Source organism: Netta rufina (assembly GCF_964035555.1).
Source record: "Netta rufina genome assembly, chromosome: 1".
Taxonomy (NCBI): domain Eukaryota; kingdom Metazoa; phylum Chordata; class Aves; order Anseriformes; family Anatidae; genus Netta; species Netta rufina.
Window position 1 is genome coordinate 1002561 of NC_140123.1, and position 24208 is coordinate 1026768.

Below are 24208 nucleotides of genomic sequence, written 5' to 3' on the forward strand. Positions count from 1 at the left end.
GGGAAGCGGAGCCGGGCAGCGCGGGGCCGCGGGTTCGAGACCGGCCCCGGAGGGGGGGGGCGGGGGCGCGCGGGCGGGGGCCGTGCTCGTGCCCGTGTGAGCGTGCACGCGCATGGGCAGTCGTGGGCAGGCGCGGGCACGTGGAGGGGGCACGCGTGTGAGGGGTGGGGGCAGGGGAGCTCCGGCATGTGTGGACGTGGACATGCGGTGTACATGGGGCACGTGGGGACATGTATGGGACATGGATGGGACATGTATGGGACATGTATGGGACATGTATGTACATGTGGAGACATGTATGTGCATATATGGGGCACATGTGTACATGTGGGGACATGTATGTGCATATATGGGGCACGTATGTACATGTGGGGATGTGTATGTGCATGTAGGGACACGTGTGTACATGTATGGGACATGTATGAGACATGTATGTACATATGGGGGCATGTATGTGCATATATGGGACACATGTGTACATGTGGGGACATGTATGTGCATGTAGGGACACGTGGGAACATGTATGGGGCATGTAAGGAACATGTGTGTACATGTGGAGACATGTATGTACATACATGGGGCACATGTGTACATGTGGGGACATGTGTGTACATATACAGGACACATATGGACATGTATGGACATGTGGGGACACGTGTGTACATGTATGGGACATGTATGGGACATGTGGGGACATATATGTACATGTGGGGATATGTATGTGCATGTAGGGACACGTGGGGACATGTATGGGACATGTATGGTACACGTATGCACATGTGGAGACATGTATGTACATATATGGGACACGTGTACATGTGGGGATGTGTATGTGCATGTGGGGACACGTGCACATGTATGGGACATGTATGGGGCATGTATGGGACATGTATGTACATATGGGAACATGTATGTACATATATTGGGCACATGTGTACATGTGGGGACACGTGTGTACATGTATGGGACATGTGGGGACATGTGGGGACACTTACGTACATATAGGGACACAAATATACATACATGGACACACGTACGTGCATGGACACATATGTACATATAGGGACACGTACATGGACACAGACATATGTACATACGTGGGACACATATGTACATGTATGGGACACATGTGTACATGTATGGACACAAACATACATGGACACATGCATACATGGTTGCATACATATAGGGACACATGCGTACGTATGTCCATATGTGGTTGCAAACATTCATGCATATATGGACAGAAACATATGTACATATAGGGACACAAATGTACACGTAAGAACACAAACGTACATGTATAGACACACAGCTACATACATGGGCACAAACATACACACATATGGACACGGACATACACATATGGACACAAACATACACATGTGGACACATGCATGCATATATGAACATATACCTACATACATGGACATATACACACATGTATGGACACAAACACACATGTATGGACACAAACACACATGTACACAAACATACATACACATATAGACACAAACATACATATATATGGACACACACCTACATACATGGACATACACATACATGTATGGACACAAACACGCATGTACATGTCCACACACACACGGACACATACAGGGACACATCCATACACACATGGACACACGTATGTACATACATGCACTCACAGACATATCTGCACACATAGGGGTGTGCGCACACACGTGCACAGAGCTGCACGCACAGCCACACATGTGGGCACACACATGCACTCGTGTCCACGCGTGTGCACACGTGCAGGAACTCTGCACCCTGGGTGTGCTTGCACCCCGCGTGTGCACACGCGTGTGACTGCGTGTGTGCACGTACACGCCTGCGAGCATGAGCACACGTGTGTGCAAGCATGTGCGTGCCCGCGAGTGCACACAACAGGGCATGGCAGTGGATAATTAAAATTAAAAAAAAAAAAAAAAAAGCAGTGCAAAAACTGGGGATTTTAGGGCAGAGATGGAGGAAAAAAAGGGGTTTTGGGGTTTGGACCGCCAGGCCCCCGGGCTGCTTTTTTTTTTCCAGCGGCGTGTTTGGTGCTAAAACAGCACAAGGAAGCGTTTTCGCTCCCCCAGACCCATCAATATTTCGGGAGCCGAGGCTCTGCCCCTGCTTCCAGCCGCGGGAGGGGGCCGCGAGCCCCCCGGGAGCTGCCCCCCGGCACCCCCCGGGAGTTAAGGTTGGGGCTGAGCGAGGTGAAAAGGGAGGAGATAAGAAAAAAATCGGGGTTGTTTACAAGACCTGGGGTTTATTGCGGGTGCTGTTCTGCAACGCCTTCGCCAGCGGCTCTGGGGGCACAGGGAAGGGTTGTGCCGAGCCGTGCCGAGCCGTGCCAAGCTGTGCCAAACTGTGCCAAGCTGTACCAAACTGTGCCAAACTGTACCAAGCCGTGTCAAGCCATGCCAAACTGTGCCAAGGCAAGCTGTACCAAACCGTGCCGAGCTGTGCCAAGCTGTGCCAAGCTGTGCTGAGCCGTGCCAAGCCGTGCCGAGCTGTGCTGAGCTGTGCCAAACTGTGCCAAGCCATGCCAAACCATGCCAAGCTGTGCCAAGGCAAGCTGTGCCAAACCGTGCCGAGCTGTGCTGAGCTGTGTCAAGCCATGACAAACTGTGCCAAACTGTGCCATGCTGTGCCAAGCCGTGCCAAACTGTGCCAAGCCGTGCCAAGCCATGCCAAGCTGTGCCATGCTGTGCCAAACTGTGCCATGCTGTGCTGAACCATGCCAAGCCGTGCCAAGCCATGCCAAACTGTGCCATGCTGTGAAAAACTGTGCCAAGCTGTGCCAAACTGTGCCGAGCTGTGCTGAGCTGTGCCAAGCCGTGCCAAGCTGTGCCGAGCTGTGCCGAGCCGTGCCAAGCTGTGCCAAACTATGCCATGCTGTGTCATGCTGTGCCAAGCCATGCCGAGCCGTGCCAAGCTGTGCCAAGCTGTGCCATGCTGTGTCAAGGTGAGCTGTGCCAAACCGTGCCAAGCTGTGTCATGCTGTGCCAAACTGTGCCGAGCTGTGCCAAACTGTGCCAAGCTGTGCCAAACCGTGCCAAGCCATGCCAAATTATGCCAAGCTGTGGCAAACTGTGCCAAGCTGTGCCAAGCCATGCCAAGCCATGCCAAGCCGTGCCAAACCGTGCCGAGCCGTGCCATGCTGTGCCAAGCTGTGCCAAGCCCCAGCCCCAGCTCCATGACACGGGGTCAGTTTCGGACGGGCCCTGGCTCCCCTTGCTCTCCTTTCGGAGACCTTTTCCCTGCCCAGCTCCACCAGTGCCACTTCGCAGCTCCAGTTCCTCTCCCAGCTGCTCGTTCACGTGCGTGAGCTCCCCCTCCCCGCAATTAACACCAGAATTTGTTTATTTTTCACCCCGGACACCTCAGGATGGGGCAGTGGGGACGGCTCAGCCGTGCCCACAGCGTCCCAGCCCCGAGCAAGGAGCCCATTTCACCTGGCTGGGTGCCGAGCGGGTCCGTGCGATATTTGCACACACCAGAGGGCTCCCAGCAGCTGCCTCCCCACGCTCGCAGCCCTCGGCTGAGCGTGACGGCGTGGGGCACGGTTTGCACGGCTAATTGAGCTCAGCGCTCTGCTAATTAGAGCCTGCCAGGAGCTGGATGCTGCGTGGAGGGGGGCAGAGCTGGGGCTCAGCGCGCAGGAACCGCTCGGCGCCGGAGCTGGGGGCACAGGACCAGTGGGAAACCCGGCCTGGGTGTTACTGGGAACGCTGGGATTTGCCCCAAAAAAGCACCGAGGGGGGTACAGCAAGGCAAAAGGGCTCAGCTCCGGCAGGAAAGGCGATGGGATGTGCGTGCATTTGGGGGGGGGGACCCACAAATGTCCCCAGAGCGGGGCTCAGGGGCACCCGGCACCCCCGCAGCTCCCTGCTGAGCCGCTCATGGGAACGACCAGGATCTGGGATTCCTGCACCCAGCCCCGAATTTCAGCCGTTTTGGGCACTGAACAGAGGGAGCTGACGGTGATGGGGTGTGCAGAGGGGGTCCCCAGCCCAGCCTGCCCCCCCTAAACCCCCAACCCCAGCACATCTCCGGCGCCGTGCCCCAGCTGGGTGCGCACGGGCAGGATTGCTGGGCCCGCAGATGCCGTCTGCCCAATTTTTGGCCGCAGCCCTTGCCCACCGTGAGAGGTGAGGCCGGGCTCCCCGTGGGGGCAGAGCTTTCCCTGCACCTTCCTCAGCCCCCCGGGGAGGGCAGGGCCGGGAGAGGCGCTCCCCGCGCTGCAGGCTGCTGGCACGGCCCCAGCCGCCTGGGGACAGGGCGGAAAAAATAAAAAAATAAAAATAAAAATAAAAATAAAACAGGTTTGGGAAGCAGGGCAGACACAGCCTGTCTGGAAGGGCTGGGGCAGCAGGGACGAGGGCATGTGGGTGTGGGGCAGCTGCTCCCTGCCCCATATCCATCCCTGCCCCACATCCATCCCTGCCCCACGTCCCTGCCTTTCCGTGCCCTCTGTGTTGGCGCGAGCGAAGCGGGGCTGCAGCAGGATGGGGACCCCCAGCCTCATCCCCGAGCCCCGCAGCCAGCGGGGGATCCCCACGGGGCTCTGTATGATGACAGAAAGCTCCTCGGCTTCTTTTCCCTGGCCCAAAATAGCAGCACTGAGCCCTGACATCACCCAGGGCGTCGTGTGGGTCAGAAACCTCTGCGCCCAGGCCACCGTGCGCCGGGGGACGTCCCCACGGACCCTCTGCTGGGCGTTTTGTCCCCGTTTCCCCACACACGGGCTTTTTCCTCCAGGTACAGCACCCCGGGAAGGGGCTGCACCCGTTGTCCCCCCCCCGGGTGCTGCCGGAGCATCATCTCCCCACGGCGCTGCGGCGAGCGGCCCCGTTCCGCCCCCACCTCCCCGGTTATTTAGGGCAGCGGGAGCTGGGAAGAGGCTTCCTCTCTGCTGCTAAGTAGGGAGAGAGGGAGAGAGAGAGGAGAAATCCTGAGTCTGCAGCATTTCCCCAGCCGCCCCGGGAAGCCCCGGCCTTTCCAAAAATCCTCCTGGCAGCCCTGGAGCTGCTGGTGGCAGCCTGCCCTCCTGGCGAGGTGCTGCGGCGCCGCAACGCTGCTGCAGGGCTGGGGGCACCCAGCCCCCCATGTCCCCGTGCTCCCTGTTCCCCCCCCCGGTGCCCTCTCGGTGCTCCTGGTGCCGACCCCGGTGCCCCCTGCAACCTCCCAACCTCCCCCAGTGCTCCCAGTGCCAGCCCCAGTGCTCCTGGTGTGACCCCCGCTTCTCCTGGTGCCCCCCCCTGCTGATGCCCCCACCAGTGCCCCCACCCCGGTGCCCCCTTCCCGGTGCTCCCAGTGCCCCCACCGATGCCCCCCACCCCATCCCCTAATTCCACCATCCCCAGTGTCCCCCCAGTGCTCCCAGTACCTCCCCAGGTGCCCCCCCGGTGCTCCCAGTGCCCCCTTTCCAGTGCTCCCAGTGCCACCACCGATGCCCCCCACCCCATCCCCCAGTTCCACCATCCCCAGTGTCCCCCCCAGTGCTCCCAGTACCCCCGCCCGGTGTCCCCCCGGTGCTCCTGGTGCCCCCCCGGTGCCCCCGGTACCCCCTCCCCCAGCGCTCCAGGTGCCCTCCCTCCCAATACCTGCCCCCCCCAGTGCTCCCAGTGCCACCACCAGTACCCCCCACCCCCTCCCCCAATTCCACCATCCCCAGTACCCCCCCAGCGCTCCCGGTACCCCCCCCAGGTACCCCCCAGGTGCTCCCGGTACCCCCCCGATACCCCCCCGATACCCCTCCCCGGGTACTCCCGTTGCCCTCCCCCTCCCTCCCCCTTCCCCCCCCGGTACTCCCGGTGCCCCCCCCATCCCGGTGCCCCCCCCCCCTTCACCCCCCCGTGCCCCCGGTGCCGCCCCTCCGCGCGCCCCGCCCCGGCCCATGGCGCACCGCGCACCGGGCGGCGCCGCGCCCCGGGGATGCCGCCGCCGCCGTAGGGGCCGCCGCGAGCCCCCTGCACCGGCACCGGCGACCCCCGACCCCCCCCCCCCCCGCCCCCTAAGGCCGGTGCGGGGCCATGTCGGGCCGCGACAGCGTGCAGATCCCCGACGATCGCGATTTCCGCGCGTTCCGGGCGGAGTGCGAGTGCGAGCGCGGCTGGAGCCTGAGCTACAGCAAGGCGGGGGTGGCCGTCTGGGTGCAGCTGCTGGAGCCCGAGCGCTCCCTGCACAAGATCAAGGTGAGCCCGAGGGGCTGGGGGGGGGCACCCCCGGGTAGCTGGCACCCCCCCCCGGGCACCCCCGGGCACCCCTTGGCACCGGGTACCCCGCGCACCGTTGGGCATCCCCGTGGCACCGCGCACCCCGTGGCACCGGGGACCCCATGGCGCAGGGGACCCCCGTGGCGCAGGGACCCCAGGGGTGATTGGGGACCCCAAGGGTGATTGGGGACCCCAAGGGTGCGCAGTGGCAGTGGGGACAAGCGAGGGCTCAGTGGGGAGTGGAGACCCCTGGGTGACCCAGCGCTGCGGGGGAGTGGAGGGGGCTTGGGGTACGTGGGGACTCTGGGGGTAAGGGAGGTCCCCGTGGCACCGGGGGGGTCCCCTGGTGGAGTGGGGACTGGGGGGGTGAGCGGGGACCTGGTGACAAGTAGGGACCCTGGGGTGATGCAGCACCTTGGGGGGAGTGGGGACCCTAGGGCAAGTGGGGATTTGGGGTGAGCTCAGCACCCAGGGGGGAGCCCAGCACCCAGGGGGGAGCCCAGCACCCTGGGGCAAATGGGGGGCCCCGGGGTGAGTGGGGACCCTGGGGGGAGCCCTCACGCAGGGACCTGGGGGCCCTGGGGGAAAGCAAGGACACAGGGGTGACCAGCACCTTAGGGTGCGTGGGGAGGGGACCCTTGGGTGGTGCAGTGCCCGTGGGGGGAGCAGGGACCCCAAGGGGGGAGTGGGAACCCCGGGACAAGTGGGACAAGTGGCACCCTGGGGTGGGCAGGGACGGGTAGGGTTCCCTGGGGACAAGGGGGCCTGTGGGGACTCACCCAGGGACAATTGGGGACAGCAGGGCTGTGGGGCTGTGCCCCCCCACCCCAAGAACTCCCCCAAGTCTCACTGTGTGTGTGGGGGGGGCTGTGGGAAGGGGACCGCCGTGTCCCCATCCTGCTGTGTCCCCATCCGGGCTGGCCAGGAGCTGCTGGGGGCGCAGGGGGCTGTGGGGCGAGATGCCAGGAGAGCAGCTTTTTGGGGAGGGGGGGGGCACAGTGTGGGCACAGCAGGTGCCAGGCGCTGGGAAATCCAAGGGAAAACTTCCCCCGGTGCTTTGGGGGGGGGGGGGGACGGCGCTGGCTGCTGGTGGGGACCCCCCTGGGGACGGCGTGGGAGCGGAGGTGGCGGTGGCGTCGCGGCCTGCTGGCAGCACAAACAGGCAGCGCCGGGGGGGCCCTGGCCCCGGGGGGGGGGTTTGCAGGCGGCTGTGTCTGTGCTGTTTGCTCCCCGGGGGCTGCGGTGCCCTGGGGACACGCAGGAGTTTGGAGGGGTCCCGGTTGCGGGGTCCCCGTTGGCACCAGGCTGAGCGCAATGTCCCAGTCCCCCCCACACACACTGTGGATCCAGCTGCCTGGTCTACAAATGTCACCGTGTGTCCCCCCCCCAGCCCCTGCTGGCTTTGCTGCCCCCCCCAAACGTCCTTGGGTTTGGTGTGGGATGGGAAAAGGGGGAGTCTGGTGCGGGCCGAGGGATTTTGGGGAAGGACGGGGCCGTGGTGCCGGGGGGGGCTGGGTGCTTAGGTGCTGCTCCTGGCTGCCCCCCCCCCGCCTGCCCTGCCCCCCGGGTGACAATCCCCAGGTGCCACGTCTGCCCGTGCCGATGAGCTCAGCCGGGAAGCCGCACGGGACACGCACCAGGATGTCCTGGCCGGGGCTGACGCCACGCTCCCATGGGTGCTCGGCACCCGGAACCTCGCCCGCGCCGCCACGGGGAGCCCTGAGCAGCACCCTGGGGGCTGGGGGAGCGGGGCCAAGGTCCCTATTTGCCCTTTGGGGGGGGTCACCGCCTCTGCCCCACACCTGCGCCTCTCCCACGTTCCCTCCCCGAACCTTCGGGTCCTCGCCGCGGGGCCCCCTGCGCCCCCCTGCCCCGGCGTCCTGCCCCCAGCACCCTGCTGCACGGATCCTGCTGGGAAAACCCCGGCTGCTTCTCCCGCAGGAGGGGCAGAAGCCATGCCCGGTGGCACCAGGGCTGCCAATTTGGGGGTGCCACCGGGCACCCACCCCCCCGGGGACCCCGCTGCCGTCCCCTCCGTGCCCGGTGGCCGCTGACGTGGCACCGGGAGGAGCAGGGGCGCGCTCCTCAGCTTCCCAAAGCCTTCCCGGGGCTGGTATTGTTTGCTCCCTCTCCTGCTCTGTAATTAAATGAAACCCGAACGTCTCGCCCCGCTTTGAAGAGGCCCCCCCCGGGGCTCCCCCCCCTCTCCCTCACAGGTGCCGGGCTCGCCCAACCTGCTTGCTGGAGGCTGGAGGCGCAGCGAGCCGGTGCCGCGCGGTGCCGAGCCTTGGGGCCGGCTGGAAATTTGTCCTGGGGGGGGGTCACAGAGACCCCAAAACGGTGTGGGACACGCTGGCTGTCCCCGTGAGGCCGGGCTGCTGCTCGTTATTTATTTATTCCCGCGGATCCGGCTCGGGTCACCTTGAGACGGGGAGATCTCCGTTGTCATCGGTGACCCCGTGGGTGCAGCGCAAAGCTGGGGCTGGGGGGGTCCGGGCAGGAGCAGCCCCCGCCTGTGAGGCTTTGGGTGGGCTGTGTGAGCGCCTGGGGCAGGGGAGGGTGGTTGGGAATGGCCCTGGGGGGGTTTCTCCATCCCAAAGTGGTGGGGACCTGCTGGCCTCAGCCCCTTGTTTGGGTTTCTGCAGGATGAGGGCTGCAGGTGCCACCAGTGGGTTTAGGGGACCTCTGGTGCCCCCCCCCCAGCGAGGGGCTCGCCTCGAGCTCTGCCTTGTTCTGGGATCACGGGATCACAGCTAATTCGGGTCGGGAATTTGGGGGCCTGCCCACCCAGCTGACCCCAGGTCGGGGTGCTCCGGGCTGCATCCAGCTGAGTCCTGAGGCTGGAGAGACCCCACAGCCCCTCCGCGTCCCTCCCCCCCACTCTGTGACCTCCCCAGCAGTAAAAGTTTTGGGTTTTCCCCCTCCATCCAGCCGGGACTCCCCCCTTCAGCCCCCATCCCAACGCCAGGCACCTCAGGGAAGGCTCCGGCCCCATCATCTCCACGTGCTCCCGTGGGGTGGCCGCGCACAGCAGCGAGGTCCCCCCTCCTCCCCTCCACCCCCATCCACACTTTTTAGTGCCGGGGAGCCCCAAATTGGCCCCAGCACCCTGGGGGCAGCCCCTGGTGGGGTGGGGGACCCCCCTGGGGACCTGCTGGCTCCATTCCTACCCCACAGGCTGGGGCACGTTTGGGTGTCCCTGCCTCCAGCCCCACAGCTGGATTGTGCTTGGTTCGTCCCCCAGACCCAGCAGCTTTTTCTCCTGGTGCACCCCAAAATTCAGGGTCCCCCAGGAAGGACACAAACCGGGTGCTTTGCAGCCACCCTGCCGTGCAGGGGCTGCCCCAGAGAGCCCCTTTTTTGAGGCTGCCCCCCCAAAATTTTGGGGTCTGGGAGCGCAGCGGGGCAGCACCCGGCACAGGCGGCCGCTTGAATGCCTTGCGCCCGCCTCCCTCCTGGCCCTGCTTCCTCCTCCTCCTCCTCCTCCTCCTGCTGGCCACGCACACCCAGAGTCAATATTGACCCAGGGCTGGGGCGCACGGCGCCGGGTGGCACCGTGCCCTTCCCGAGGGGGGGGCCCCGGTGTTGCCCCGCGTCCCGGTGGCCCCGGTGAGTCACGGCAGCCGGTGGCACCGCGTGCCACACGGGTGTCACGGTGGCAGCGCGGGCAGGCCCTGAGTCACCACGGGCTGCTGCCACCCGAGGAGCAAAAAGCAGCAGGAGCAGTGCCGTGGGGGGCCTGGCAGAGGGCACGGCACCCGAGGAAGCCCCCCCTGCTCGCTGCGCCCCATGCACGCGCTGCTCCTCCCCGGGGGGACCTCGGTTTGTGCACCCCAGGGCGCTGGGGCAGCCCCATGGTTCACCCTGAGCCCTCCTTCCTCCTCCTCTTCCTCCTCTTCCTCGCATGGTTGGTGCTGTTGAGGGGACAGGCTGAAGGGCACGGGGTGCTGGTGACCCCTCAGGGTGCTCGGTGCTCACCGTGGCTGCCCCACGCCAAGTGCCACCGATGTGGTTGGACCTTCCTGGGTGCTGCTTGGCCACCCATGGGTGCTCCCGGGTCCGTGTCCCTTGGCACCGTGGGTGCTGGGTGCCTGGGGTGCCCCCGTGCTGCAGCCCCCCAGCCCTGCCGTGGCTCTCAGTGCGCCCCGGGACGTGTTGGGAAGCACCCCAGGAACCTCACCTCAGCCTCACCCAGCTCCTGCCCTGGCACCCATGGGTGCACCCCCCTGCACCCCGCAGCCTCCCCCTGCTTGGGGGCACCGCTGTGACCGCCCCCGGGGGGGTCCCGTGGCAGCCCCGCTGCGCCGATGGCAGCTTTGCCTTTCTCCTCCTCCTCCTCCTCTTGCCGAGGATTTGGCTGCCATGGTTACTGGAGCTGCTCCCAACCCCGCGGTGGGCACGGGGCCGGCGAGGCTGCGGCTGCCCCCAGCTGCCCCCCGTGCCCCCGGGATGGAGGCGAGGAGGGAAGAAACCCCCCAAGGTGGGAAGGGACCCCCGGTACCCTCAGCACCGCGGGCATCCCGGTGCAGAGCTCTGCACCACGGTGGCTCTGGGGGGGGGGGGGGTGCAAACTGGGCCAAACTGGGGCAAACTGGGCCGAGCTGTGCGTGGAGAGCTCGGCTGTCCTCCCGCCCCGCTGGTGGGCTCTCCCCTCGGGTGATTTGTGCATTTTCCTGCCTGGCAGCAGAGGGGTTTTGTGAGCACCCAAACGCAGCTCGCGGCGCGTCACGCAGAGCCAGGCGGGGGGGTGGGGGGGGGGGAGCGCTGCGTGCCGCCTCCTCTGGCCGGGTTTTGCTGCTTTATGGGGCCGTCAGCTGCTGGGGGTGCTGCTAGCGGGGTCTGGGGGGGCTTCCCCTCAGCCCCCTGCCCTCGGGGAGCGAGCAGCAGCCGGGGATGCGTGCGGCGCCGTGGCTGCGGGCACCGGAGCTTGGCGCTGGGGATGCGCAGGGAGCTCTGAGGGGCTGGGGGGCTCCCCAACCCCACAGCGGGGGGCTTTGCTAGCGGGGCTGCTGCCCCTTTGCACCCTCCTGGGGGTGCTGGGTGCCTGTGGACCCCCTTCCCAGGGTGGTTTCTCAGCCGCCCGCCCCTGCAGTGCAGGATGGAGTGCAAGGACGTGGCGGCGGAGACGCTGTACGACGTGCTGCACGACATCGAGTACCGCAAGAAGTGGGACACCAACGTCATCGAGACCTTCGACATCGGCCGCCTGACTGTCAACGCCGACGTGGGCTACTACGCCTGTGAGGAGGGGGCCACGGGGCCGGCAGGGGGGGCGGCGGGGTGCCAGCAGCACCTGGGGGCTCGGTGGGGACCCGGGTGCGCTCGTGGTGCCGGGGGCGTCACGGTGAGGAGCTTGGTTTGGGAGGGATTTGGCACCCGCAGAGGTGGGGAGGGGGCTGGGATGAATGCCTGGGGGGGGGGGTGGGGGTCTCACCCCTGGCCCCCCACCGCTGCTGTCCCCAGGGAAGTGCCCCAAGCCCCTGAAGAACCGGGACGTCGTCACGCTGCGCTCCTGGCTGCCCATGGGCACCGACTACATCATCATGAACTACTCCGTCAAGCACCCCGTGAGCGCCTGCTGGGGGTGGGGGGCGGCCTGGGGGGGGGGGTGCTATGGGGCTGGGTGGGCTCTGGGGTCGCTCAGAGCCTGGGAAGAGGCTTGGGGTGGGCTTGGAGAGGGACCCCGGGAGGGGGAGGTGGTGGAGCGCATCGCCTGGCACCCCGCGGTGCCGCGGCTCCCCCGGTGTCCCCATTGGGGTGGGGGTTTCGGGGTGGGATCCCGTGGGTGCCAGCGTGTTCTGGGGGAGCCGTTGTGGGTGCCCTGCCCCTGATCCTCCTCGTGTCCCCCCCCCCCCTGCAGAAATACCCACCCCGTAAGGACATGGTGCGTGCGGTGTCCATCCAGACGGGCTACCTGGTGGAGGGGAAGGGGGCCAAGAGCTGCACCATCACCTACCTGGCACAGGTGGACCCCAAAGGTGAGGGGGGGACCCCAATAACCCCACCCCGAGGGGCTCAGCCTGGACGGGTGGGTGCGGGCAGGGCGGATTCGGGGAGCGGCGTTGGAGAAAGTGGGCAGCGGGGGGGCTGGAGTCATCATACTGGTCCCAGTTGGGGCACTGGGGTGACACCACTCGGGACATTTTGGGATTGTTCCCCTGAAACATCCCTGGCTGTGCCCAAGGAGCTGAAATCTTAAATTTGGCAGCACCAGGAGGGGAAAAGACCAAGGGGGGAACCCGGGGGGCACCCCTCTGGGGTCCCCTGGGTGCAACTGGAGCAAACTGGGCGCACCGACCCCCTTCTCCCTGCACCCTCCCCGCTCACCCTCTCCCCTCACCCCTTTGCCTGGGGGGTCCCGGAGCCCCCCGACCCCCGGGGGGTGCCGGCCTCATCCCGGGGACCCCTCTCGTCTCCGTTCCACAGGCTCCCTGCCGAAATGGGTGGTGAACAAATCCTCGCAGTTCCTGGCCCCCAAGGTGAGTCGGGTATCGGGGTCCGGGGGAGGGGGGTGTTCGTGCTCCGAGGGGCCCCTTGCTTGTTCCCCGCGCCCTCTCCAACCCGCCGCTGCGCCCACGGCAGGCGATGAAGAAGATGTACAAGGCGTGCCTCAAGTACCCGGACTGGAAGCAGCGGCACAACCCCGGCCTCAAGCCCTGGCTGTTCCCGGAGCAGAGCACGCTGCCCGCCCTGGCGCTCTCCGAGCTCTCCATCCAGCACGCCGCCTCGCTGGAGAACATCGACGAGAGCTCCCTCTCCGAGACCAAAGACGACCGCGGCGAGGCCAGCGACGAGGACAGCGTTAACTGAGGACCCCCCCCCGAGCCCCCCCCGGGGGTTATTTTTTGTGTGTCCCCCCCCTCCTCTCCCCGCCGCAGCTCTCGCACCCGCGTGCGCGCACGCACCCACGCTTCTGCCTCGGGGTCCGCAGCCGTGCCGGGCACCCCCAGCTCCTTGGAGAGGGGGGGGTCAGGAGGGGTTGGGGGGCGTTTTGTGCCTCCCCCCCCTTCTCTCCAGGCTGGGGGTGGCAGCTGGGCCCCCCCTGGATGCTGCTGTCCCCATCGGTGGCGAACCCAAAGTGCCCTTCAGCCCTGGGGGGGGGGACAGGGGAGGAGGGGACCCCCCCCCCCGTGCCACCACCCCGCTCCTTGCAGGGCTCCATCCCCTCTGTTCTGCTTGGGGGGGGGGGGTCCTGTGCTTTAGGGGGGGCTCCTGGCATGTCCAGGGGGGGCTGGGGGGCTCCTGGCGTGTCCAAGCATAAAGAGGGGAGTTTGGGGGGGTCCCCAGCACCCCCAGAGGGGGGGGCCCTGGGGGTTTCTGCCCCCCGCCCCCCCCCCAAGCTGTTTTCTCGGGGAGGGGGGGCCCCGGGCTCGGTGTGTGACCCCTTGCGGGTGCCCCCGCGGGGGGGGGCAGGTTTTGTACCTTGTACCGGCGCGGGTTCTTTAGGAATAAAACAAACAATTCGGGCGCGGGGGGGTCGCCTCTCCATCCTGCCCCCCCCCCCCATCCCCATGGGACCCTCCCCATCCCCGTGTGCCCCCCCCCAACATGTGGTGAGCTCGGGCAGGGACCACCCGAGCCCCCCCAGGGGGTCTTCGCTGCCCCCCCCCAACACCCCCAGGGCCCCCCCGGGGGCTGGGTTTGTTTTTTTTTTTTTGGGGGGGGGCGTTTGGGGTTTCGGGGACTCCGAGCACCATAAAACGGGGACGGGGTGGGGGGGGGATAAAAGGGTGGGGGGCGCCTCGGGGTCGCTCGGGGGGGGCTGATAAGGGTTGAGCAGCTCCGGGGGGGGGTGGGTTTCACGGTGGGGGGGGGGCTGTGCGCGGGGGGAAGCGTGGGAAGGGCTCGGCCGCCTCCTCCCCCTCCTCCTCCTCCTCCTCTTCCTCCTCTTCCTCCTCCTCCCCCCCCCCGAGCCCCCGGGAGCGCCCGCAGCGGCACGGCCAGGTCAGTGCGCCCCCCCCCGGACCCCCCCGGACCTCCCCAAAATTCCCCCCCCCCCCCCCCAGCCCCAGGAGAGCTGGGGGGGACCCCCAGGGAGGGGGGGGGGTCCGAAGGGCACCGTGCGCTCCCCCCCCCCCTCCACGTCCCGGTCACTTCCTGGCCAAGTTTGGGCGGGGGGGGGCGGCCCCCGGGGCCAGCTCCGGCCCCCCCCCCCGGGCTGCGGCGTTTTGGGGGGGTTTTGGGGGATTTTAGGTTTTTTTTTGGGGGGTTGGGGGGGCGCCGAGCCCGTTCCGGTGCTGGCTTTGGAGGTGGGGGGGGGTCGCGCGTAAAGACGGCCCCGTCCCCTCCTGCTCCCGGCTGCGAAATTGCTCCAAAACAGCAAAAAAAAGAAAAAAAAATATGAAAAGAAAGCAAAAAGTGAAATCTGCCGCAAAAAGATTTGGGGTGAGCGCTCCTGGCTCGGCCGAGGTGGGGGGGGGGAGGTTTGTGGGGGGGGGGGGATGCTGAGGGTTTGGGAACCCCCAGACCCCGCATGGGGGGCTTGGGGGGCGCCACGGGGGTCCCAGGTGCGGCCCCCACCGCTGCCCCCCCCCGGCCTCCCCCACGCTCATTAATAATAGGACCTAATTAAAAGGGGAGCGGGCGCCGCTCCCCCCCCCCCGTGTGGAGCAAGAGCGGAGCAAAACTGGAGCCGAGGGTGGCACGGGGGGGGGGGTGAACCCCTCGGGGGTGTTTTTGGGGTCTTTTTACCTCTTGGTGCTCCCAGGGATTGGTTTTTGGGGGGGGGGTGAGCGGGGCTGGGTGCTTGGGGGGCGCATCCGGCACGCAGCGGGGTGCTGAGGGCAGGGGGAGGCAGGGAACGGAGCCGCTTTTTGGGGAGGGGGCGGCACCCCCTGGCTTGGACCCCCCCGAGGGGGGCACCCACCCTGGCGTGGAGCAGCCAGGAGGGGCCGTGGGGGGGCTGGCGGCGAGCGTGTCCCCGTCCCCGTGTCCCCATGTCCCCATGTCCCCGCGGGATGAAAGGGGCATTGTCTGCCCAAGCTGGAGGGTGGCCACGGGGAGGGCACCACGGCTGCTGCTTGGGGGCGAGGGGCTGCGGGACCCCCCCCTCAACCCCCCCCAGGGCAGGATCCGGCCCCCCAGGAGCGAGGAGGGTCCCGGTGCCAAACTGGGGACCCCGGTGCGGGCGTCCCCGCGCCACCGCGCTTCATTTTTTTTCCCCCTTGGGAAGAGAACTGGGTGGGCAGGGAAAAAAAAAAAAATAAAAAAACACCAAACCCAAGCACGACAGCCCGGCCCATTTTATTTTTTAATTGTTTTTTTAATTTTTTATTTTTTTTTTTGGGAAAGTCCCTGCGGTTTTCCCCTCGGCTCCCGTTTCCATGAGGCAGCCAGGGAACGCGCCTGGGCCTGGCGGAGCTGCTGCGCCTCGGCGGCACCCGCGGTGAAACCTCGACTTGCTGCCAGGACACCGAGGTATCGGGGTGATCGGGGTGCCCCCCCCGGGGTATCGGGGTGCCCCCCACCCTGCTCGGCTCCCTGCGCCCCTATTTGGGGTGCTGGGCGCTGCCCCCACCCCGTGCGCCCCGAGCTTTGACCCTGCTCGTCCTGCGCTGCTCCTGCTTCTCCTTCTGCTCCTGCTCCTCCTGCTCCTGCTGCTGCTGCTTCTGCTCCTCGTGCCGTGCCGAGCTGGGGGTCGGGTGAGCTCCTGGGGGGGGGCACAGGTTTGGGATGGGGCAGGTTTTTGGGGCAGGTTTTGGATGGTTGCATCCGTGCTCCGAAGGTGCGCAGCGCGGTGACCGCGGGGCCGTGCGCCCGGCTGGAGGCTTCCCAGCATATCCCAGTTCACCCCCAGTACCTCCCAGCTCACCCCCCAGCACATCCCAGAGCCCAAACTGGGCAGGGATTTGCTTTTTGCCCCCTCCCAGGGCCAGTGGGGGGATGCTCGGGGGGTGTGTGGCTGGGGGATGTCCCCCCTCTCGGTGCCACGGGGGGGGGTTTGGGGTCGCCGCAGGGCTGCGGTGCCACCTCGGGACCCTTTGTGCCAGGCTGCCCAGAGCTGTTATGGGATCAGAGGGCACCAGGGAGGGGTCGTTTATGGCAGGGGAGGGTTTCGGGATCCCTCCCTGCCCCGTGGATGTCTCTGCCGATCCCCCAAAGAGGCAGAAATTGGACCCCCCCCCCCCGGGCACCGCAGGGGGAAGCGAGAGCGGCTGGTGCCGGGCTCCGGTGGTGGCTGTTGGCTCATCCCCGTGGGCAGGGGGGTCCCCAAAAGGGGAGGTGTCCATCGGGGCCCCCAGGCGATTAAAGCCAGGCTCAGCGAGAGCCCCAAAACCCCGGGGCAGCAGGAGAAATCCTACAGGGGGTGGCCAGGGTGCGACCCATCGCCTGGGTGCAGGAGGTGCTGGGCTCTGGGGCTGGGGGGGGGGGCTCTGGGGTGGCGAGGTTGGGACCCCAGGGGGGTGTCCCCGGCGATGCTGAGCTGTGGGGTCTGCTGCTACGCCCTGCTGCATAGAAATACCCTAAAAACCTCTAAAAACCTCTAAAAATACCTGGGGGCACGTTTGGAAGCGCCGCCGTGCCACCCCGCGGTGCCCGCGCCCCGTGTCCCCTCCCCGTGAGCACAACGGGGGGGTGGTGGTGGTGATGCTGCCCCCCTGGGGGTGCTCAGGGGTAGCCCTCGGACACCCCAAAGCTGCAGGAGAGGCGGCGCCGTGCACAGGGGGGGGGTTGTAAAGCTGGTGTGTGTGGTTTTGGGGCGGAAAGGGGGCGTCCCCGGTGCCAGCCGGCGCTCGGTGCCTGGCATGGGGCAGGGGGCGTTTTGGGGACAGGGGTGACTCGGGGGTGGGCGTCTCGGGGACAGGGGTGGCTCAGGGATAGGGGTGGCTCGGGGACAGGGGTGGCTCAGGGACAGGGGTGCCTTGGGGACAGTTTTTTTTTGGCACAGGGGTGCGGTGCTGCTGCACCCCACAGAGCTGGCCCTCTCCAGGCACACGGTTTGGCACAGGGGCCCCGGACTGCACAGAGGGGGAGGGAGGAGGAAGAGGAGGAAGAGGAGGAGAAAGAGGAGGAGGAGGAAGGCAGCCAGGGGTCCCGGTGCAGCTGCCTGGGTCAGCTTTCACTTCCCACTCGTGGGGAGCCGAAGCCGGGTCCCGGCGGGTTTCGTGCAGCAGCGGCGGTGCTGAGTGCGTGGGGTGGACGAGGCCCTGCAGGGCCCCCCCCCCAAAAAGCAGGAGCACCCCACGGGGCCACCACGGGCAGGTCGGGGCCCTTTGGGACCATCAGGAGGACAGGGAGCAGGCAGTGGGGCATCCCAAGGGATGCATCCCGTGCCCCAAACCCAGCCCTATCTGCGGGGTCCTGGTGGCAAGGGCTCGTCCTGATCCTTGGGTGCCGTGGATGCGGGTGGCACCCGGTGCCACGCCGTGTCCCATCCCCAAGAAGGGATTTGGGGTGGGTGCAGCCCCCTCGTGGCATCGCAGGGACCCGGCGGGACGGGGCCCGGTTTCCTGACCTATTTTTGCAGGAGGCAGAAAGTGTGTCAGGCACCGCGGGGGGACGGCGCCTGCCCGCACGGTAACGGGGCTGGAAGGGGCCCTGGGAGCCAGCTGGGGCCGCGCCGTCCCCATCCCCGTCCCCATCCCCGGGGAGGGGAGGCCGGGAGCCGGGGGTCAGCCTCATCTGCCTTGCAGCGAGGTGCAAAGAGCACGCTGCCCCACATTTGGCACGTGAGAAATGAGGCAGAGGGGGGGTTTCTGCCCTCGTTTCAGCCCAGAAAATTTCCCTCAGGGACTGCTTTGGTGGCGAATGCAAGAGGGAGACCCCAAATGCTGCCCCACCTGCCTTATATACCCACTCCCCGCAGCATCTCCTGCGGGGTAAACGCCTCCTGGGGCCGAGGGACACATCCCTTGGACGTGGCTGGCTCTGGATCCGTCCCGTTGGTGCAAGGCAGGAGGAAGGAGAGCTTTGGGGCCGCGGGGGAGGCGGGGGCCGCGCGTTTCCCCGTTCGTGCTGCAGCCCAGGGCACGCTTCGCCTTCCCAGGTTTTACTTCCAGCTGTGGGATGAGGGCCCCACGGCACCGGCACTGCGAGTGGGAACTGGGCAGGGAGCCCCTCAGGGTGCCCCCTGCCCTCCTCATCACCTTCCTCACGCCTCCTGGGTGCTGCTGGCGGGGCCTGGAGCCCCCGAGCTGCCCATGCCGTGGGATGGGGAGCGGGGCGCACCGCGGCACGACCACGGCTCGGCTCCCCTGCCGAGCTGCCACCCTCATGTCCGTGCACACCCTTGGCTGTCTGTGCACACCCCTGGCTGTCTGTGCACACCCCGATTGTCTTTGCACACCCCTGGCTGCCTGTGCACACCCGCAGCGCCACGCACACCCCGATTATCCACGCGCACCCGCAGCGCCGCGCGCACCCCCGTCATCCACGCACACCCCGATCCTCCTTGCACACCCTCACCCCTGGGCACACCCCGAGTGTCTGTGCACGCTCCTGGTTGTCCACACCCCCCCCTGGTTCCCTGTGCACACCCGCCGTGCCGTGCACACCCGGATTATCCGGGCACACCCGCGGTGCCATGCGCACCCCGATCGTCCCTGCGCACCCCGATTGTGCACCCCACTGAGGGGGTCCCAGTTCTGGGTGTCCGTGCACACCCTCACCACCGTGCACACCCCGATTATCTGTGCACACCCTCACCACTGTGCACACCCCGATTATCTGTGCACACCCGCCGTGCCGTGCACACCCTGGTTGTCCATGCATGCCCGCCGCGCCGTGCCCAGCCACCTCCAGGCGGTTCCCACCACGCACGGTTTTGGCAGCCCCGGAGGGAGGAGAGGTGTGGAGGAGCTGAAAGGCAGCTCCAGCAGCCTGCCGCGAGGAGCACTTTGAGATTGCGATCGCTGGCAGCAGCAGGGGCTCTGAGGAACCTCTTCCACCCCCGGCTTTTGCTGACTTTGCAAGACAGAACTTGGTATCAGGAGGCTGCCCAGGGCCTGGCGTGTTTGAATGTTATTTGCATGCTGTGTTTACTGGCTTGCCCGCCGCCGTGAAAGCTTGAAAATGAAACAGATTCACCTTCTCAAAGCGAAACCCTTGCTGCTGCCGAACTAATTTGACTCGGCAGCGGTGAAAGGCTGGAGTCGTTCCCATGGGAGATTCTGGGGCCGCGGTGCATCTGGGAGCCGGGGCTCGCTGCGATCCCAGGGCCCTGCTTCTGCTTTTTTGGATGTTTTCAGCTCGCCCGGGATTTGTGGTGGCAGGTTTCGGTGTGAGGATGCTGGAGCTTCCCACTCCTGGCCGGGAGCGGCTCGGCCTCGCCGCCTGAAGCCTCGCTCCCAGCCGCCCACCCGGATGCTGCGGGGACCTTGGGGACCTTGGGGACCTCAGGCTGGGCACAGCCCAGGTCCTGCTGAGGATTCTTGCTCCGTTTAGGCAGGAAGAGGTAAAAATGACCTCGGTGTGGTGGCCGGGTTGCCCGATGTGGCACGGGTAAAGGCGCGAGGCACCCTGCGGCACCCAATTCCCACCGGTCCTTCCCCACCACCCATCCACATGTCCCCGGTGCCCACTGGGACCCCCGTGGCGTGCAGGATGGGGGCTTGCTGCAGACTGGGTGCGAGCCCCGAGCTGGCCAGGCCCCCCCAGGCCTGCTCCTCCTGGTGAGAGGCTGAAATCATCCTGCGTTGGCCGCTGCTTCCGTGGGGCTTCGCGCCTCCGCCCTCTCCGCCGCCGGGGTGGGGTCCCGGTGGGGGGGACGTGGCAGCCTTGCCCTGGCCGGGCTCTGCTTGTCCCTCCATCCCCGAAATGTCCCCTCCTTGGTGCCTGGGTCCCCGCTGCCAGCCCTGGGCTCACCGGGTGCCTCTGATGCCCCCGGCCCCCTGATTTCCTCCGCGCGGGTCCCGCGGCGGCTGCGGTCGGAGGCGCTTGGCTGTCCTGCCGAGATAGCAGGGGCCACGCTCACCCCGTGGGGCCTCTTGCAGCGGTTATTGCAACACGTTCCCATGCACGCGGGGCTTTCAACGGGCGCCTCGTTTTTTTTCTGCAAGTTCCTGATCTCCGAGGAGGCATTTGAGGAAGTCCCCAAGCCCTGCGCAGAGCCCGGAGCCGCGGCGCCGAGCCGGGCATGGGCTGCGGGCTGGCAGCGCTCTCCCCACCCACGGCACGGAGCTGAGCCCAGGTACATGCTCCTCGCCCGCTTTCATCCCACCTCCGGAGCCCCAGGGCTCGGGAAGGGGAACCTGGGTGTGCCGGCGGGGTCTGTCTGTCTGTCTGTCTGTCCGTCCGCCCCGCCTGTCGGGCTGCAGATGCTGAAAGAGGAATGGGGACCGGTGCGCCGAGCGCTTCACGCCCAAGGGCTCCGGGTCCTGCTCCCATACCAGCTCATGCCAAGCCACTGTGTGCCCCCCCCCCCCCGGGTGACCCCAGCACGGCACGGGGGGGCTGGGGGGCTGCAGTTGGGGTGCTGGGTTTCTGGGGGTGCGTGCCGGGGATCCCCCACGGGGCCGTGCCCGGCGCAGAGCCCACGGCCACTTTGGGTCCGGGGGGGGGCTCTGCTGCTGGGCTGGGGGGCACGCAGCGGGGAGGGCACCTCGGTGCTCCTGCTTCGCTCAGTCTGCTCTGGAAATGGAGCTGCTTTTGGGGTAAATCGGGCCGGAGGGGGAACAGTGGGTGAGGGGGGCCCTGCTGAGCCACTGGGGCTGTGGCTGGGGGCGCGGGGGTGTTGGCACGCTGAATAAATCCTTCTGGCTCATGGGGTGGAGGTGATGGGGTTTGCTCATGCTGGCAGCTCCCCCAGCTCCCCAGGCTGTGCGTGGGGCCGTTGTGGGGTTTGGGGATCCCCCGTTTGGCACCGTGTCCCCCCCTTGCTGCATCACCGTGAAACACTGGGCGGCATGCCCCGAGGAGATGGGGGGCACGAGCTGCCTTTGTGGGGGATTTTGGGGGGCTCTCCCGAGGACCCTGGGAGCAGGGTGCCCCCCAGGAGCTGGGATAGGGGGTGCTGGCGCATAGGACGGGGTGGACGGGGTCCCTGGTGGACCCCAGGACTGCACCCAAATATCTCCCTTAATTTGGGTGCGAGCAGGCCAGGTCCGGGAGGATATGGGGTGGGTGGGGAGCACACGGACGAGCAGCCAGCCCCCCTGCTTCACAGCAGAGGGGTCGCAGAGCACCTCGCTCTGGATTAATCACATGCGGTGACCACGCAGTGTACCCTGCAGCGCGTTCTGCGTCCCCAGCATGGGGAAACTGAGGCACAGCAGGGGGATGAAGCTGTTGGTGGGGCCGGTGGGGTCCGTTCCCAGCTCTTTTGGGGCCCAGGCTCCATCCTCCGGGCTCAGGGGCCGTGCCTGCAGCCCCAGGCACGAGGCTCCCCAGCCGCTAAATCCCTTACAAAACCCCAGAGGCGCTGCCTAATCGTGGGAGGAATGCGGCCGGGAAGCATGAGGGGGGTTTGGGATTTGGGTACCAGGATCTGGGGGGGCTCCCTCCTCACCCAGCCCTGGAGGTCGGAGCTGCTCCGTGCATCTCCTGGGGCCGTGCCACCAGAAACCGTGTCCCCAAAAAGGGGACGGGGGGGGGTGTGGGGAGCGAGCTGGGTGCCACCGCTCAGGTTGCAGCGCGGTGTCGTTTCCAGCGGCTCTCCTCTTTCTGGAATTTCCTCGTCTCCCTGCGGGTGGAGGTTAAATGATTCATGGCCCGGGGAGGAGAGCCGGGCGAGGGGCTGATGAATGATTTACGGGGCCGACACGCGCCGGGGGCAAAGTGCTAAAGAGCGAAGGCGCCTCCAGCCCACGGGGCAGGGCCTGCGGGTGGCCTCGGTGGTGCCACCTCCGTGCGCCAGCCCCGCTGCAACGCCCCCCGTTTTTCGGGGCACCCCCAGCTCCGCCTCGCCCCCAGCTCCTGGTGCTCCTGGTGCCTCCTTCCCATCCCTGTGCGGGGTGATGTTCTCCCTTTGGGGATTGCGCGCTGCTTGGAAATACCAAACCGTGGCCCTGGTGGCTCTCTGCCCCTCCGTGCGCTCCCCAAACCCCCCCTTTTCGTGGTGTTGCCCCCCCCCCAGGTGCTCTAGCAGGGTTTGGGGGTCTCGTCCCGAGGTGGGGGAGCCCCCAGGGCTTTGTTTTTCTCTCCAAATGCTCCCAGAACCCAGGACCCTCCCTGTGCCCCTGCTGTGCCGCGGGGCTCAGAGCTTTGTGCTTGGCGCTGCGCTCGCGCAGCCCCATGGAGCGCAGCGAGGACCAGAAAATGGGCTTTCAGGGCTTTTTATTTTATTTTATTTTATTTTATTTTTTTTGCTGCAAAAAATGTGGCAGAGAGGGGACGGGACGGCGGCAGGGCTGCGTTTCCTTCTGCTTTTCCCCCTGCAGGGGCAGGGAGCAGCCGGGGGCCGAGCCCGCGTGCGCAGAGGCAGCGCCGGACGTCCTGTGACAGCAGTGTCACCGCACGGCGTCACTATTTTTAATGCCAGGTGGCTTTTTTTTTTCTTTTTTTTCTTTTTTTTTTAGCGCCAGGGGAGTGTGAGAGGGAAAGTGCCCGGCTGCGTGCGCATCCCCGCGGGGCTGCCGGGGTTTGTGCCTCTGGGGGGGGGTTTATTGCTGGTTGTGCACCCTAAAAACATCCTGGGGGACTAAGGGGGGGTCTGCCCCAGTCCCACTGCTCGCTCTGCACCCCATAAAACCCCATAAATGTGCCTCTTCATGAGCTCTTCACAGCACCACGCCGGGCAGGAGCAGCAGCAGCTGCCGGAACCACAGGGGGTGGAGGGACATGAGTCAGAAAAAATGTGACTCTGAGGGCCAGATTTCACGATCGGTGTATTTTTAGCAGCAGGAAATCCTCTGGCTCTCACTGAGCAGGGCAAAAAGAGCTCCCGGAGAGCCCGAAATAAAGCGTGTGCCGGGGTCAGGCCGGCGGGGGGAATCAGGGACACCGGCGCTGCTCCGCTGGTGGCGCACGGGGACGGGGACGTGGGGGTGGCAGGGGTCAGGATCTCCCCTCACCGCTGCTCCTGCGGGTCAGGGGGCTGTGCACGGTGATGCTCAGCACCCTGCCTTGCTCTCCTCCTCGGGAAGGAGCCCCCTGTGCCACCGCTGTCTCAGGAAGGTGCTGGGGGTGCTGCCGGGGATGGTGCCGGGGGTCCCAGCCCCGCAGCTCCTGTTGGAGGTGTTGGTCTGAGCGCTGCCTCCCAGCCCTTTTCGTGACCGGGATCAGAGTTCAGGGGTGCGGGAGCTCAGCCTCCTCCTGCCCAGAGCCACCAGGAACTGGGGTGCCGAGGGTGAGCCCTACTTCTGCTCCCCGCCCATGCCCTGCGTGGTGCTGAGCCCCCCGGGGCTTCCCGTGCCCGAAAATTGTCCCCGTGCGCTCGGTGCCGGCTCCTCTGCTGCCAACTTTGAGCTCTGCAGGTGGGAGAGGGGCAGAAGGATTTGGGATTGTGGTGCTGGGGGTGCTGAGTCCCTGAGGAACCAGCGGCTGGCCTGGGCATGGGGGCGAACTCGTGCCAGGTCTTGGGCACCAGCCACGGCTCGGGGTGGCACGGGGGTGGCACGGGGGTGGCACAGGGCAGCAACCCGCAGCCAAGCCCCTGGGCCATGAGATAAAACACCGGGGGCTCCGTGGGCACGGTGACAAGCTGGGGACAGCCACGGCCACCAGCAGGGACCTCGGCTCCTCTCGGCACCGCGCTTCCATGCCAAGGTTTTGCCTGGCGTTTCGGGAGCCGTGTGTCCGTGTGTCCCTGTGTCCGTGTGTCCATGTGTCCGTGTCCCCCTATCCGAGCTTTTTGGGTCTGTGCCACGCCGTCACCCAGCTCCTTGGGACTCCTCAGCTGCCTGCCCGCCCCGCAGAGCTATTTAAGCATCTCCCCTGCACCCTATTAATTAGCCCATCACTAAGCCCCGTGGCTGCTTTGGGGCCAGCACCACGCTGTGCCTGCTCCCCGCACCCCCAGCACCCGCTGCTGCGCCGTGCCCGGCTCTCCCAAGGGGGATGGCTCTAATTAGAACCCTCGGTGTGGCTCTAATTAGCGCCGGGAC

The 24208-nt window shown here is 66.4% G+C and overlaps 1 protein-coding gene across 1 annotated transcript; it reads left to right on the forward strand.

Moving 5' to 3' along the window:
- The first annotated feature begins 6018 nt into the window (after positions 1 to 6018).
- STARD10 (StAR related lipid transfer domain containing 10) lies at positions 6019 to 13263 on the forward strand. Its single transcript, XM_084296911.1, has 6 exons — positions 6019 to 6206; positions 11320 to 11467; positions 11691 to 11794; positions 12088 to 12205; positions 12654 to 12706; positions 12810 to 13263. The coding sequence occupies exons 1-6, from the start codon at positions 6045 to 6047 to the stop codon at positions 13035 to 13037; spliced, it is 813 nt and encodes a 270-aa protein (XP_084153037.1). The 5' UTR covers positions 6019 to 6044; the 3' UTR covers positions 13038 to 13263.
- The last annotated feature ends 10945 nt before the right edge of the window (positions 13264 to 24208 follow it).

Bases quoted from the DNA above. Each gene is read 5' to 3' on its own strand.
- STARD10 (XM_084296911.1), top strand. From the start codon at position 6,045: ATGTCGGGCCGCGACAGCGTGCAGATCCCCGACGATCGCGATTTCCGC. The intron at 11,468-11,690 runs GTGAGGAGGGGG...TGCTGTCCCCAG, and splicing joins CGACGTGGGCTACTACGCCT to GGAAGTGCCCCAAGCCCCTG. The intron at 12,206-12,653 runs GTGAGGGGGGGA...TCCGTTCCACAG, and splicing joins GGCACAGGTGGACCCCAAAG to GCTCCCTGCCGAAATGGGTG.